This window comes from Myotis nattereri (genome assembly GCF_964212035.1).
Source record: "Myotis nattereri genome assembly, chromosome: 2".
Classification (NCBI taxonomy): domain Eukaryota; kingdom Metazoa; phylum Chordata; class Mammalia; order Chiroptera; family Vespertilionidae; genus Myotis; species Myotis nattereri.
In genome coordinates this window covers 177,355,180-177,369,751 of record NC_138076.1, presented here as the reverse complement: position 1 = coordinate 177,369,751, position 14,572 = coordinate 177,355,180, and the positions used below count along the sequence as shown (strand labels likewise).

The following is a 14,572-nucleotide window of genomic DNA, read 5'->3' as shown; positions in this document are numbered from 1 at the left end:
ACCATTGTGAAGTATGGCGACCCAAGTTCATCCATTCCTCGTCACGTGTAACGAGGGTCATTCTTTGCCTCACTGAGAACACTGGCAACAGCTGGGAACGGCAGCTACTACGCAAGAGGCCAGAAGTGGAGGCACACAGATCTCTGACCCAGGCTTGGCTGTTCCTTAGTTGTATGTGTTTAGGACTATCTATACTAGCCACACCAGAAACCAGGGAATTAAGAGGCTCTAAGCAGCACCTGATTTTTTTGCACATCCATATGCAAAATATGTTTCAACATATGGAATGGCAACCAGGGAAGAAAGTTGGGACAAGAGGAGAAAGAGAAAGGGGGAAGAAGAAAAGAAATATACACCCAACAGAAACAAAACAGCACAAAACCAGAAAGGGACAGGAGAGAGACAAAAGCAAAGAAACCATCTTAATCTTTTTTTAAAATTTTCCATCCTGAATAACTAGATAACTTAACATGGAAAGAAGTGCTAATTCTGGCTGACTGACGTCTTTGCTGGACAGTGACAGCGGCCCTGAGTGGAATGCACGGGGTAGAGCCTCTGCAGAGAGTGGGCTGCTTCATCCTTTCCTGTTTACCAGGAAAGAGCCCGACCGCCTCCTAATCACGGGTTATGTTTTCTTTTCCTGGAATCGAAACGCCCGTGGTACGTTTCTAGTCATCCTGTAACAAGGAGACAGACCCTTTCATTATGATGGTGTCCTTTTCTCCTCGCTCCGTTTCCTCACAGGGCTAACGGCCATGTAACCGGGGCACGGACGCGGTTACCTGCTTGACCAGCAAGCCGTGGCTCCATATCCTCTCCAGAAGGTCACAGAGGCTGGCGATCAAGGTGTTCTCCTCCAAGCCCGTGATGTTCGCTTCTCCGTGGCCCAGCTCCACTGCTTCGTGGCCCATCTTCTCCACCAGCATGCGTTTGGTCTGAAAACATCACGTGTGGCCACAAGTGTTATTCCAGCAGCGAGGCCAGAGCCCAACCAGTCCGCCACCGGATCAGGAGACCTGGGTCCCTGCGTTATACTTCTAATTGCAGATTTTTAGTCACCTTGGGAAAAGTGTCTGAATCTCTGTGGTCAACTCACTGGAGTAATATTATGCATACTTTTACTATTTTGTCAGAGAAACAGAGGGTCACTAAAGGGATATTTTGAAATGATTTTAAAGTACCCCCATGCAAACATGTTAATGTTTATGCATAACACTCTTCAGATTACTAACTTAACACTGAGGAATTACACCAGACCTAGAAAATGCCCTATCAGAAGCTAAAACCCCATCCTGCCACCACAGCTCACCCACTGCCCCACACCTTAGCAAACGAACAGTGTCTGCACATAATTCTGATTGCACTGAGGCAGAAGCCAAAAGGCAAATCGTAACTCTCTAATTATGAGTGCACTAGGTCTCTTTTTCTCCTTCCTCCTTTTCTGTTTCATTTCTTGTGCGCTCATGAGCATGCACCAGAAAATGGAAAGGAAATGGAAATCAGGTTCAGGTACGTTGATTTACAGCAGTCTTAGCTGCTCTTATAAAATGGAAAGTGAGGGGGAATCCAGTTCCTTTAGGCAGGGACCTTGTCTGTCTGATTCAGCACTGACTGCGGATGCTAAAAATAGGGCATTTATTGCATACACACAGAGAAGGTCCTGGAGAAATGACTGACAGATGAATGAATAAAATTACTGGTTAAAATGTTCTGAGGTTTGCCAATCTGTATTGCTACCTCTGGTAAACACAGATATCAGAGAGGAGACTGGTGTGTAATATACACAAGCCCACAACACAGCTAGCATCTTCTAATGGGTCTACTCACACATGTATGGACACAGATAAGGTTCCAACAGACGCACATACAGTCACACACACATAAATGTGCAGTCTTTTGCATAAGATGACAACATCCCTGACACAACTTCTGACTGGCTTAATATCCATTCATGTCAGAGAGGAAGACAGCCATGGCTGGAAAGGTGACAAAACTGTGCAGGGCTCCCAAGTCACTGGTTCTATGGGCCATGGAGGCTCATGACCTCAGGAGAAAGCACACGAGGTCTAGGCCCCAGGACAAGTTTTCTTCTAGGGAAGCTACGGGCTCAAACGGGGTGACCGCTGCTCATCATAGCCCCACATGTGGAGCAACCGTGAAAGCACACCGTGTCCTCGCATCTGTAATACGTACCTTCATTCTACATTCCTTTAATAAGCCTTCCACAAATTTCCAGTTGGTCTGTGCAATCACGGCAGGAGAGAGGTCTGACAATTTGGGTTGCCTCAGGTTTTTTCCTAAACTTCGTGCCTCTTGCATATATTTCTAAAAATTAAAGAGCATTTTTAATGCATAAACATCAGATATTCTTCTGACCTATTTAACCTTGAATAAAAGCAAGTGTGGGAACAACGGAAGTGCACACGTGCAACAGCAACTCAAGTTTCAGTGTGCCAAAAGGCAGACCTCTGTGCCCCCACCAACCATTAGCCCCTGTGAAAACAGGGGGACAGAAACCCCACCAGGTTAAAATGCATTCAAATGGGATAGAATTTCATCTAGTTAGGTTGCTTCATTGGAAAGACCCGAGGTTGTGATTAGTCAGGAGCACGGCTGGAATGGAAAAACTGGGTGTCTGGGTTACAGTCCAGGTTCTGCAGGAACCCAGTGATTCTCCGGTCACTGGTTTCCCACACCTGTCCCCACAGATCACATGGCTCTCGGGCACTGCTTCCAGCCAACCCTTTCCTCCAATCAAGTCACAGCAGGAGCTCTAGAATCTGGGGGCAACTGATTTTATGACCTCAGGTGTCCTGTTTATTCATAAGATGGGCCTAAAACAGGCCCACCTCCCTCACAAGAAAGGCTCGGAGACACTCTGAAATGTGGTCCACATGCAGGAGGCCGCTCGTTTCTGTGGCATGTTTGTCCTGTGCCTTCTTCCATCATCAAGAGAAAGTGGAAACGTCGCAATACTTGTGATAGCTCAGAGAGTAGCTGAGAAACCCAGTCCACTGAGCTTGAGCTTTGGTTAGTAAATTCCCAGAAAAAAATAAAATAAAATCACTCCATGTGATGTGTGCGGGACGCCTGCTGGCTCTTTCTATGCCACCTGCAAAAGCTCACTCAGGTACCTTATGTTTGCTTCAGGACCACAGGACAGAATCCCCCAAACTCCAAGTATCGTAGGACCATATTTAGAGAATAACTACTCTAAATTATATAGTAAAACTAGCAGTTTGTTGGAGAAGGAGAGAGATTGCTAGCCAGCGCATCCTCCCACAGACACATATGTGAAATCTATCTTACTATCTTAAAGGCAGAATTTGAAATTGTAAGTGAAGATGTGTAAAATCCTTTGCATTCTTTAAATGAAAGGGAGTTTGTACATTTAATGTATTTCTCCTCCAGAAGAAAAATAATTTGATAAATCTGTTATAAATTGTTTTTGTTTTATTTTTTTTATATTTTATTGAATTTTTACAGAGAGGAAGGGAGAGAGATAGAGAGTTAGAAACATCTATGAGAGAGAAACATCGATCAGCTGCCTCCTGCACACCCCCCACTGGGGATGTGCACGCAACCCAGGTACATGCCCTTGACCGGAATCGAACCTGGGACCCTTCAGTCCGCAGGCCGACGCTCTATCCACTGAGCCAAACCGGTTTCGGCGTTATAAATTGTTTTAAAAAATCCCACTGATTAGGGATTCAACGGACTAGTTTACCTGCTATTTTCCGACTCTCCTGATGAAATTCCACATTAATGAAATGACCTGCTTCTTTTCCAGTGCAACCATTTTAAGTACAGGTTTAAAAATCAAATGATGCCAAAACCGGTTTGGCTCAGTGGATAGAGCGTCGGCCTGCGGACTGAGGGGTCCCAGGTTCGATTCCGGTCAGGGGCACGTGCCTGGGTTGCGGGCACATCCCCAGTGGGAGATGTGCAGGAGGCAGCTGATCGATGTTTCTCTCTCATCGATGTTTCTAACTCTCTATCTCTCTCCCTTCCTCTCTGTGAAAAATCAATAAAAATATATTAAAAAAAAACAACAACAGCAACAACAAAAAAATCAAATAAACTCCACAAGCATTAAGTTCCTGTAAACTTGTGTATAGCTCTTTCTGCTTCAAACCATTTTTAGAGGGAAAGCTGAGAATGAGAGACAACTATCACCACTAGGGAACTAAGTGTTAACAGGTCTATTGAAATATCCTGCAGGTCAGTTTTCAAAGAAATAAAAGCAGGAAATAAAGTGTTAGAAAAACTAACCTGAGGTAGAGGCAGGGATCCCATGTGAGAATTTTATCTGCAATTCCTATTTCAGGTTGCACTAATGTTATGTGGAATATTACAAATCAGAGATAGAAGACTAGTAAAAATAAATGTTATCTGGTGAGGTTCTGCTTCTCCCCCATCCTCAGTTCCTCTGCCTATAGGGCTTGTGCAAATGCAGAGAGAACCACTACAAGACTCAATTCTCAAGAAGAGTTAAGTATCAAACTTGGCTTAGGAAGAAACACTGCCTGCAAGAAAAGGAGTGAGGAGCATGGTCAGGCAAGAGGGTAGGAAGAAAAAATAATTGGATTAATAATTAAGCACCATTTAAAATTTGTGTTCTCTTATATAAATGAAAAGTTAGAATAGGGCTGTCCTTTGAGTGGCCATAAATTCTGAGCACCCAGCACTGTACCCATGGGGTGGGGACAGTTATCAGCCAGCAGGGAGCCCCACGAGGCTATGTGTAAAGTCTCCTGAGGATGTCTGTTGGAGGCACAGGACCAGCGACATCCCATGGGCATGCACAGAAAGGAGGCTAACGGTGGCACAGGCCCTTCCTCACAGCAAGAAGAGAGGTGGCCTCCGTATACTGTACAAATCAAGTGATGAGAAAAATGTGATTTGCTTTTGGAAGACAAGGTGTATTTTAAGATGAAAATGGAGGAAAAAGACAAACTTTCACAAGGAATGTTTTTATAATACTAGTAGAGGCCCGGTGCATGAAATTTGTGTGTGTGTGTGTGTGTGTGTGTGTGTGTCCCTCAGCCCAGCCTGCACCTTCTCCAGTCTGGGACCCCTCGAGGGATGTCTGACTGCCCGTTTAGTCGGACATCCTTCTCACAATCCAGGACTGTTGGCTCCCAACCACTCGCCTGCCTGCCTGATTGCCCCAACCGCTTCTGCCTGCCAGACTGATTACCCCCTAACCACTCCTTGCCAGCATGATCGACACCTAACTGCTCCCCTGCTGGCCCAATTGCCCCTAACTGCCCTCCCCTGCTGGCCTGGTCACCCCTAACTGCCCTCCCCTGCCGACCTGGTCACCTCTAACTGACCTCCCCTGCAGGCCTGATCACCCCCAACTGCCTTCCCCTGCTGGCCATCTTGTGGTGGCCATCTTTGACCACATGGGGGGGGGCATCTTGTGTGTTGGAGTGATGGTCAACTTGCATATTACCTCTTTATTATATAGGATAGCCTACTTCACTGCAGTGGAAGTCACCTCAGATTTCTTCTGAGAGTTCTAATATGCCCTTCTTCATTTCTGCCAAAAGCAACGGACCACTAGGAACTACCTATGAACATACATCCTGCTCATTAGTAACCACTGAACCAACCGCTCTTCAGTACAGGCTCTCCCCGAGTGTTCTAATAAACAGCCTGGCACTGAGCTTGTGAAGAGAAGAACACTGTAAAGTTGGGTAAATTTATGCTAATGTCATAATAGGAACAAAATACAACTAAGAATCCTCTTGCCCTGAGGGTGGCTGTTTTGTGCCACCTGGTATGCAGAGTTATGGTAAGAGGACCTGCCTGGAAGTCAGGAGTCCTGGGCTGCAGGCCCGGCGCTGCCTTTGTGCGTCCATCTAACTTTGGACAAGTCGCTTGGACTTCAGTTACATCCTGTCAAGTTAGACAAGATGACCTCAAACGTTTCTCTTAGTACTAAGATTCTATCTTGATGACCAGATTTTATGACCACATTAAATACAGACCAGAAACGGTAAATTAAAATGCTGTGGAGATTAAACCTAACCAAAAAGCTGATTAAAAATAAATCACTTGTGCAAAATGCTTAAATAAAAGGGAGTCTAAATATTTAATATAGTTCCCTTTGGAAGAAAAATAATTTGCTAAATCTGTTCTCCATCCTCCCTCCCAATCACACTGATTAGGGACTTGAAGAATCAGTTTTACCTGCCAACAGTACGGAATTACTCGTGTTAGCACACACCACCACGAAAAGGTGCCAAACACAAGAGGCAGTGAAATGCAGAATGGAGAGGCTGCGCGTTCATGTCTCGGGGTGATGTGGGGCATGCTAGAACTCTGTGCACTCACGCAGTGGGTCATTCAAGGAACACCAAAGACAAGAGTCGGGAACATCTGCAAAGTACTTTCAGGTTAAGAACATACCAGGCAGCACTCAGAGAAGGATTTTTTGGGAAGTCGTGCAGGAGGAGGTGGGCCCTGATCCCACTCCCAGAATGCCATGGAGTTCTGACAGACCAAAAGTTCCCCGGAAGGCTAAGAGGATGGAGAATGCCAGAGACAAAAAAAAAGGATATGGGAGAAAGAGACAAGCAAAACAAGCATGCATACGATAAAGTCACAGCAAAAGAAAAAGGAGAGAGAAAGTATAGTAGCACAAAGAAAAGCACTAGATAAATTCAGTTCTTAAGAAAATGTTTAAAACCATATAGGCATGAACAAAAAATAAATATATATTTAAAATGATGTTTTCTGCTTTATTTTTACACATTTGAGTTTAGACTATAGTTAACAGATTTTCTGATTGCATTTTTTTCTTTTGATCTCAAGAAATAATCAACTTATTTAAAATTACTCAAACATAGAATTATGGTTTTATTTTCAAGTAGTACAAATAAAGCATAGGATCTTAATTTTAAAATAACTTAAAAAAACTTTTAAAATGGTGTCAGCAACACAAAGACAAAGAACAGGCAGATACATCTTTACTTACTATATTTAAATTATGCTTAAAATAATATCTATGCTTCTTATAAATTTTTTTCCCTACAAGAGATATACTGACCAAAAATTTATCTTAAACTTGGCCTTGTAATTGTGATACACAAGGAGTCTTGTATTCGAGCCTTTTTTAAATGTACTAAAATTACAAAAATGGGGAAAAAAGGTGTTGTCTGCTCTAAGTCAGTACAAAAGGATTACTATTTAAAATATAACTGAACTGTTTTTTGTGTGTGTGTGTTTTTTTTAAAGAATGGGAAAGACCCTACACAATGACACCTGCTGGGCTGAGTGAGCCTCGCTGGTGGCTCTGCATTAAGCATCCCAGGAAGGCAGCCCACATACCTCCTTCAAGTCGTTGTCCAGGCCCATGTGCTCGGAATGCTGGCGGAGGCGGTCTTTCCTGCGCTGCGTGGTGGCGCTCCGACTTACCCAGCGACTGAGAAATAGAATCCACAGGTGAAAACAAACCCAAGCAATGCAGTCACTTCACTTTAAAAACAGAAAGAATGAACTGTTCAAAACAAAAGACTGACAATACTTACTTTTCTTTTTAAAATACATGACAGCTTTACTGAGATATAACTTAAATACCATACAATCACCCATTTAAAGCATATAGTTAAGTGGTGTTTAGTATATGCAAAGAGATATGTAATCATCACCACAATCAAGACTTTTGTAAAAAATGTGTAGTTATCTCCTCTGTAATGACCTTTTCCTTTCCATCTTGCCCACCCAACACAACTCCAAACCCTGAGTGAATAATATTACCCTCTCACTTCCTTATTCTCATACCCATGTAGGTTAGTTTTTTTATTTCATTCATGGCTACCCACGAATCACTTTACCTGCCCTTTACCAAGACTCCCCAAACCCCCTCAAAAGACTATTTCCACACCTTTCACTTTATTCTCAAGTACCTCCATGCAACTGAAGACCCACCTTGCCTCCTTCCCCACGCACTCTATTTAGTGATGCACACACAGACACCTCATCTTTCTTCTAATCCCGAAGTATGAAACATCCTGGCCATGCCTCACAACTATTTGTCCCACCTATATCCCTGACCAGTTCTCTCTTGCCTTCTTCAGCCTGCTCTATGAATCACTGCCTTTGCTGCCAACCCTATTTTTCTCCCCCACCTGAATATTTCCTTGCAGCTTACAAGCATGCTGATCCTCTATCGTTATGTTGAAGTCTCTTTCTTCACTCTTCTTATGTAAAACACTTTATAAGTTTAGATGTGAGGCCTTTATTTACCTCTGGCTCTTTAGTTCATCTCAAATCAGCTTCTTCCCATGAAAATGCTCCTGATGGAGCCAGATACCCCCACCTGCCATATGCAATGGCTATTATTCATTCCATTCTTAGCTTACTCAAACTCTCTGCTACATTTAGTACTGCTGATCACTCCTTTTACCTTAAAACCCCAGCTATTTTCAACTGCCTCAGTGTTTCCAATGGAAAGCTCTCTCACATTTGAGCCTTTGTCCATGCGGTGTTCTCCCAACGTCTATTCATCTTCCAGACAGCTTAGAAGGCACGTGGAAAGTGTTCTATGATTCTTCCAAATCTAAATTCTACCCCTCTTATATTCCCCAATTGTAGTTCCTACCAGTGTGTTATTCTTACTTGTCTTTCCTCTCTACTATAAACTCTTGAAGGGCTTGTATCATGTCTATCAGCCATTTTACTGGCAGATCTACTATGTCACCTGCCCCTTCTATAAATACACCTTAAATAAATAATCACAGATGCAACCTAACATTTAGGTTTACAGATGTTCATCACAGTACATATGCAGTGTGTTTCCTTTATTCCGAGACACATTTTGGCTTTTACATGTTCCTGAAACTAGGATATACCTTTCACTCCAAAAGCATGCTGAATGCATACTTTTTGAAAAAGCTTTTGAGTTTATCGCAGATATTACACCCAACAGTTAGAATTAAGTAAATGTGTTCAAAACACCCTAACATTCAACAATAGTAGGTACTATGGAAAAGTGTCCCTGATACAATAATGAATTAAAAAAGCAAGGCACAACATTCTACAAACAATATTCTAATTTTGTAAAAAAGAAAAAAGTGTGAACATGCACATATGTGTGCACACACACCAGGATCCATGCAATGGAAAAACACCACCAAATGTTAACATATCATGATGATGGCGTTATGGGTGGTTTTAAAATTTACCCTATTGCTTTCCAGTAAAATTTTGAATGAATGTGTATCATTTTATATTAAACTATTTTTAAAAATTTCCCAGGTTTGACTATGTACTCATCAAACCATTCTAAGAATATTTACTCTTGAGTATATCCTTGACAGCAGAGATACCCACAATTTAAATTGAACTTATAGCCCTGGCCGGTTTGGCTCAGTGGATAGAGCATTGGCCTGTAGACTGAAGAGTCCCAGGTTCAATTCCAGTCAAGGGCATATGCCCGGGTTGTGGGCTCAATCCCCAGGAGGGGGTGTGCAGGAGGCAGCTAATCAATGATTCTCTCTCATCATTAATGTTCCTTATCTCTCCCTCCCTTACCTTTCCTCTCTGAAATAAATAAAAATATATTAAAATGAACTTATATTTAGCCATTCAGGAAAAGTCATATTGCATTTCTGACAACTTATTACTTTTAATTATTTTATTAATAAAGTATCCAATTTCCAAAAAACTTAAAATGAGAAAGCTGCTTCTTTTGTTTCTTTTAAAATACTTTATGCATGCCTTTGGTTTCAAGCTTCTCAATCATCTCATTTCAGTCTGCTAGAGGAACACTAAATAATTATAAGAAAAATGGTAGCAAGAAAGGTAGCTTCTCTTAATATATATATATTTTTAAAAAATATATAGATAGGTTTATATCAGGGGAAAAAATGTGCAAAGATCTAGTAATAGATCTCTGAAGGGGAATCCTTGGAATCTCCCCAAGCAAAGGATCAATGTAAGACTGTAAAAAGAATACAAAGAAAATTGAGGAACCCTAGCTGGTTTGGCTCAGTGGATAGAGCATAGGCCTACAGACTGAAAGGTCCCAGGTTTGATTCCGGTCAAGGGCACATACTGGGGTTATGGGCTCGATCCTCAGTGGGAGGCATGCAGGAGGCAGCCGATCAATGATTCTCTCTCATCATTGATGTTTCTATCTCTCCCTCTCCCTTTCTCTCTGAAATCAATAAAAAAACATATTATACTAAAAAAAAGAAAGAAAATTGAGGAAACTGAAAAGATCCAGAAAAAACATAGTAAGACTCTGACGAACATTTTTTGCTTGACCAAACGACAATCCGTGCACTTCCCTGTAAAATCCAGTTTTAGTAAGAACCCTGCTGAGTCAGCTGAGGAGGAGCTCCCACCCTCAGGGTACAGGAGCTCTTTTCTGATTGTGTTCCTCATCCTTCACATCCCCTGGGTGATGCCCAATCACCTGGCCAGCCTTCAGCAGGAATCTGGTTAGGACAGTTGAGTCTGAATCCCTCCTTACCCCTAATGTTTCCTCTTAGTAACTGTCCATCTCTGCTCCTTGGCTATAAATCCCTCCTTGCCCATCGCGTGTCTGGAGCTGAGGCCAATCTCTCTTCCCCACTGCGATACCCCACTGTGGTGGTCCCTACACCTTCCACCATGGTCTCTTGAATAAAGTCTGTCTTACCATCTTCAAAAAGTGTCATGAATATTTTTCTTTAACAACTCTGGAGCAGAGTATAAACATCAGCTGATAAAAACTTTAGACAACGAAGGGAAAGAGTAAAATATAAGTAACAAAAAAATGTGTAGCCCTAGTCAGTTGCTCAGGGGTTAGAGCGAAGGCCCTGAGGATGGAAGGGCCCAAGGCTTTGATTCCAGGCCAAGGGGACATACCTCGGTAGCAGGCTCAATCAAGGTGCACGCGGGAGGCAACCAATCCATGTCTCTCTCAGGTCAATGTTTCTCTCTCTCTTTCTCTCTCTGCCCCTCCTCCCTCCCTTTCATCTCTCACTAAAAAAATCAATGGAAAAATATCCTCAGGTGAGGATAAAAAAAAAAAAAAAAAGACGTGGGTATAGATTTTTGACCTGGAGGCCCTGAAAACAGCCCTGTAGAAAAAACAACAACAGTGTAAGATCGTAAAATCTGTTCAGTGTTTTAAGAAATTAAGGCTACTGGGTAGGGTGGTTTCAGTAAAAATCTAAAATAGAATCATGACATCAGCTAAATAAACCTATATAATAAAAGCCCAATATGCAAACTGTCCTCTTGGGTGGTCATTCGCCCGGGAGACCGGGAGTTTGGCCACTAGCTATAACGTGTGTTGACTATCAGGGGGTGGTGCGGAACATGGCGGGCGTCGGCGACACGCTGAAACCTCACCAGCTACCTGGGGGCGGGGGTGATGGGGATGGAGGTGCAGTGAGAATGTGGGGTGTCTGCCGAGCTTGCTCTCACTCCCCCTGCTACCCTCCCGCAGGACACCAGGGCTTGCATGCTGGGGAAGCCCCCATGCTGAGGTGCCAGGGGAAACTACAAGGAGCCCGCCCCACACCCATGCGGCCTCTTCTGGGTGAGTCGAGCTGCAGCCGCCAGGATCGCAGGGGCCAGTAGGGCTTCCCGTGGGTTTACACGGGAGCCGGTCTGTGAGGCTGGCCGGGAGAGAATGCGCTGCCCGCCTGGTTTCTGTGCAGGGCCACTGGGTGGCCCAGAGGCCCATGCTGCGTCCCGGCTCACAGCGTCTGGCTGCACTCACTGCATCGCTGCGTGGCGTCGCGGGCGCTGTGACTCAGGTGGAGGGGGGCACGCAGGGGCCCGGGGGCCCAGGGCCTGGGACCTGCCCTTCCAGGCCAGACACTTGTGCTTCGATCACCGGCCAGGCCTAAGGACTGCACCCATGCACAAATTTCGTGTACCAAGCCTCTAGTTAATATAATAAAAAGAGGGGTAGAATATAAAGAGCAGAACGTTCCCCTTGGCAGACAAAGTAGAAAAGACTTTAGGTAAAGAAAAGGATAAATATTAACTTACATAATATAACTAGCATCTTATTATACACTTTATAGGGCATTAAAATGCCCTATTTAATTTTATTTTCAAAACAGGTAAATAAACACCTGCTTTAAAAAATTACTATAAAATCCACACATTCCTGATCTGGTTAAGTAATTAATTTATTCTTTGCATTATTAAACCTTATTTACTAAGCATAATTTTACCAAAGATAATCATATTTGCTGAATCACTAAGGATTGCTTATTTGTTTTTGCCTTGTAAGCAGCATATTAAATTCTCGCTAACAGTTGATCAACCATTTACATGGGCATGGTTATAAATCCCTTTACCCTGAAATTAGTTCTGAGATATTTTTTCTTTCAGACTACAGTCTATCTGAAAATACAATGCTTGGGCTCTGTGTGGAAATGGGAAACCTTGAGATTATATATAAGATTATAAGCAAAAAATATGGCAGTAAGATTTAAAAACTGAAATCTTTCCTCCTGAGAGCTCCCTCCTTCCCTTCCCTGCTTTATTTTTTCATCATAAGTCTTATCACTGCCTGGCAGGTTATTTGTTTTACATATTAAGTTTCTTTGTTTCTTTTCTCCTACTTGAAAGCAGGGATTTGGGTTGTTTTGCTTACTGCTAGGCGTTCAGTATACAAGACAGTGCCTTACATTTAGGAGGGGTTCCATAAATATTTGCCAAATGAATGAATGAGCAATCTAATGCTATCAAAAGGAAATAAAACTATTAAAATTAAAAGTCTCCCTGTATCAAAGTGATTCAAACAGGATATTTTATAAATAAGAACAGTGAATAAATTGATGACTCATCTGTTCTGGATGGAAAATTCTCACCCATTTCTGAAAAATAGAACATTATATCTAATACCCTGACCTGGAAAGTTTGAACTCCCAATAGTCAGCATCTCTGAGAACATGCATTTCAAGTTCAGTGTTTATGAAAGTAGGGGCAGCTCTAATGGAGGGTAAAACCCTGCCAATTAACTGAACACATTGCAGCTTCTTTTCCTTTAAGAGTCTAATATTTATCATTATAAATCTCTACCCTTTACAAATCTGTCAAAAAATTTGGAAATGTTCATCACTACTTTATTAAAAGCATCCTGGGAAATAAAGAGTTAAGTACCAAAAATTCTGCAACATATATAGTGCAGCAGATCATCTGAAAGGTAGAAACATCATACTGTTATCACAATTAGCTGGTATATTAATATTAATAATAGAAAAAGAGCAAAAGGGAGGCAAGGCATTATAAGCACGGTCAGCTGGGCAGCTTCACCAGGAAGCTACACTTCACGCCTGGTCCATTCCCTGCAAACCACCGGGGGGGGGGGGGCGGGGGGGTCCAACAAAGGGGGAAATGGGCACATGCACAGTGAAGTCAGTGTGATGTAGGGAAAGTGCTACCCTGTCATCCCAATGCAAGCCCACAAAAACTTGGGAATACAGAATCCCTAGACCAGTGATGGCGAACCTTTTGATCTCGGCGTGTCAGCATTTTGAAAAACCCTAACTTAACTCTGGTGCCATGTCACATATAGAAATTTTTTGATATTTGCAACCATAGTAGAACAAAGACGTATTTTTGATATTTATTTTATATATTTAAATGCCATTTAACAAAGAAAAATCAACCAAAAAAATGAGTGTGTGTCATAGGTTCGCCATCACTGCCCTAGACAAAGAGGTCTCTCTCTGTTGTTCTGCTCTTGCTCTGCTCCTGCTCCCTTGCATTCTCTTGCTCCATGACTCGCCTGCCATGTGGTCTTAAGTAGCTGCATGGCCCCTGGCCATGTGGACCCCCCATGCAATAGGCTGCAGCTGGGAACACAAGTCAAGCTAACCAGATGCTGGACTGGACTTAAATATGGAGCAGAAACTCTGGGCAGTGGCCTTCATTCTTGCTCTAAAGACAAGGCTGGACTTTTTTCATGGCAAGATGGAGGGAGAAGGGACCTCAGAAGGGAACCTCCTTAATTTTACATCAATAAAGCTTTTCACAATACCTCATCCTCCTGTGCAAGTCTCAGGAAATACCTTTCCTTCCAACACTGCAAGAATCCCACTTCCACCAGACACAAAGGGCACCCCACTGATAATACTCTTAGGCCATCTCTTAAGAACCTTCATATTACTTATTTCAAGTAGGCCACTTAGGCCAAAAGGCCTAATTCCACCTCTTTTTTATGGCCCTCACTGATCCTACACTTGCCTTCTGAAAACTTAGGCGGCTCAATGCCACGCCCACGTTGTGTTTACTTCAGTCTTCTAGCCCATTTCTTTGCCACAGCCTGGCTTCTTTCCCCCCTTTCTCTGACTCTCTTTAATTAGATCACAGGTGTAAAATGGTATTTTCAGATGAGAAGAGAGGAAAGTGATTCCAATTTGTCCAAAGTTCCTAAGCTGGTTAGTGGTAAAGAATGAAGTAAGTTCCAGAACTGCTGATTTCCCAAAGTTCTTTCAAACTTACTGTATTCCCCATTAATAACCTTCTTTGCATCTTTTCTTGTAAAACCCTTCTTTATCATGCACTTGCTAAAACACTTGTATTCACCTAAAACCAAGGACTCCCCTAA

At 42.8% G+C, this 14,572-nt stretch overlaps 1 protein-coding gene across 1 annotated transcript in view; it reads right to left on the bottom strand.

Moving 5' to 3' along the window:
- Positions 1-14,572, bottom strand: part of DENND5B (DENN domain containing 5B) — a 177,826-nt gene that overhangs the window by 39,388 nt on the left and 123,866 nt on the right. Inside the window, exons 8-10 of the mRNA XM_081083696.1 lie at positions 7,339-7,432; positions 2,194-2,325; positions 783-935 (exon numbers count right to left, since the gene is read on the bottom strand). Coding sequence (XP_080939822.1) covers positions 783-935; positions 2,194-2,325; positions 7,339-7,432 — 379 coding nt within the window. The remainder of the gene's footprint in view (positions 1-782; positions 936-2,193; positions 2,326-7,338; positions 7,433-14,572) is intronic.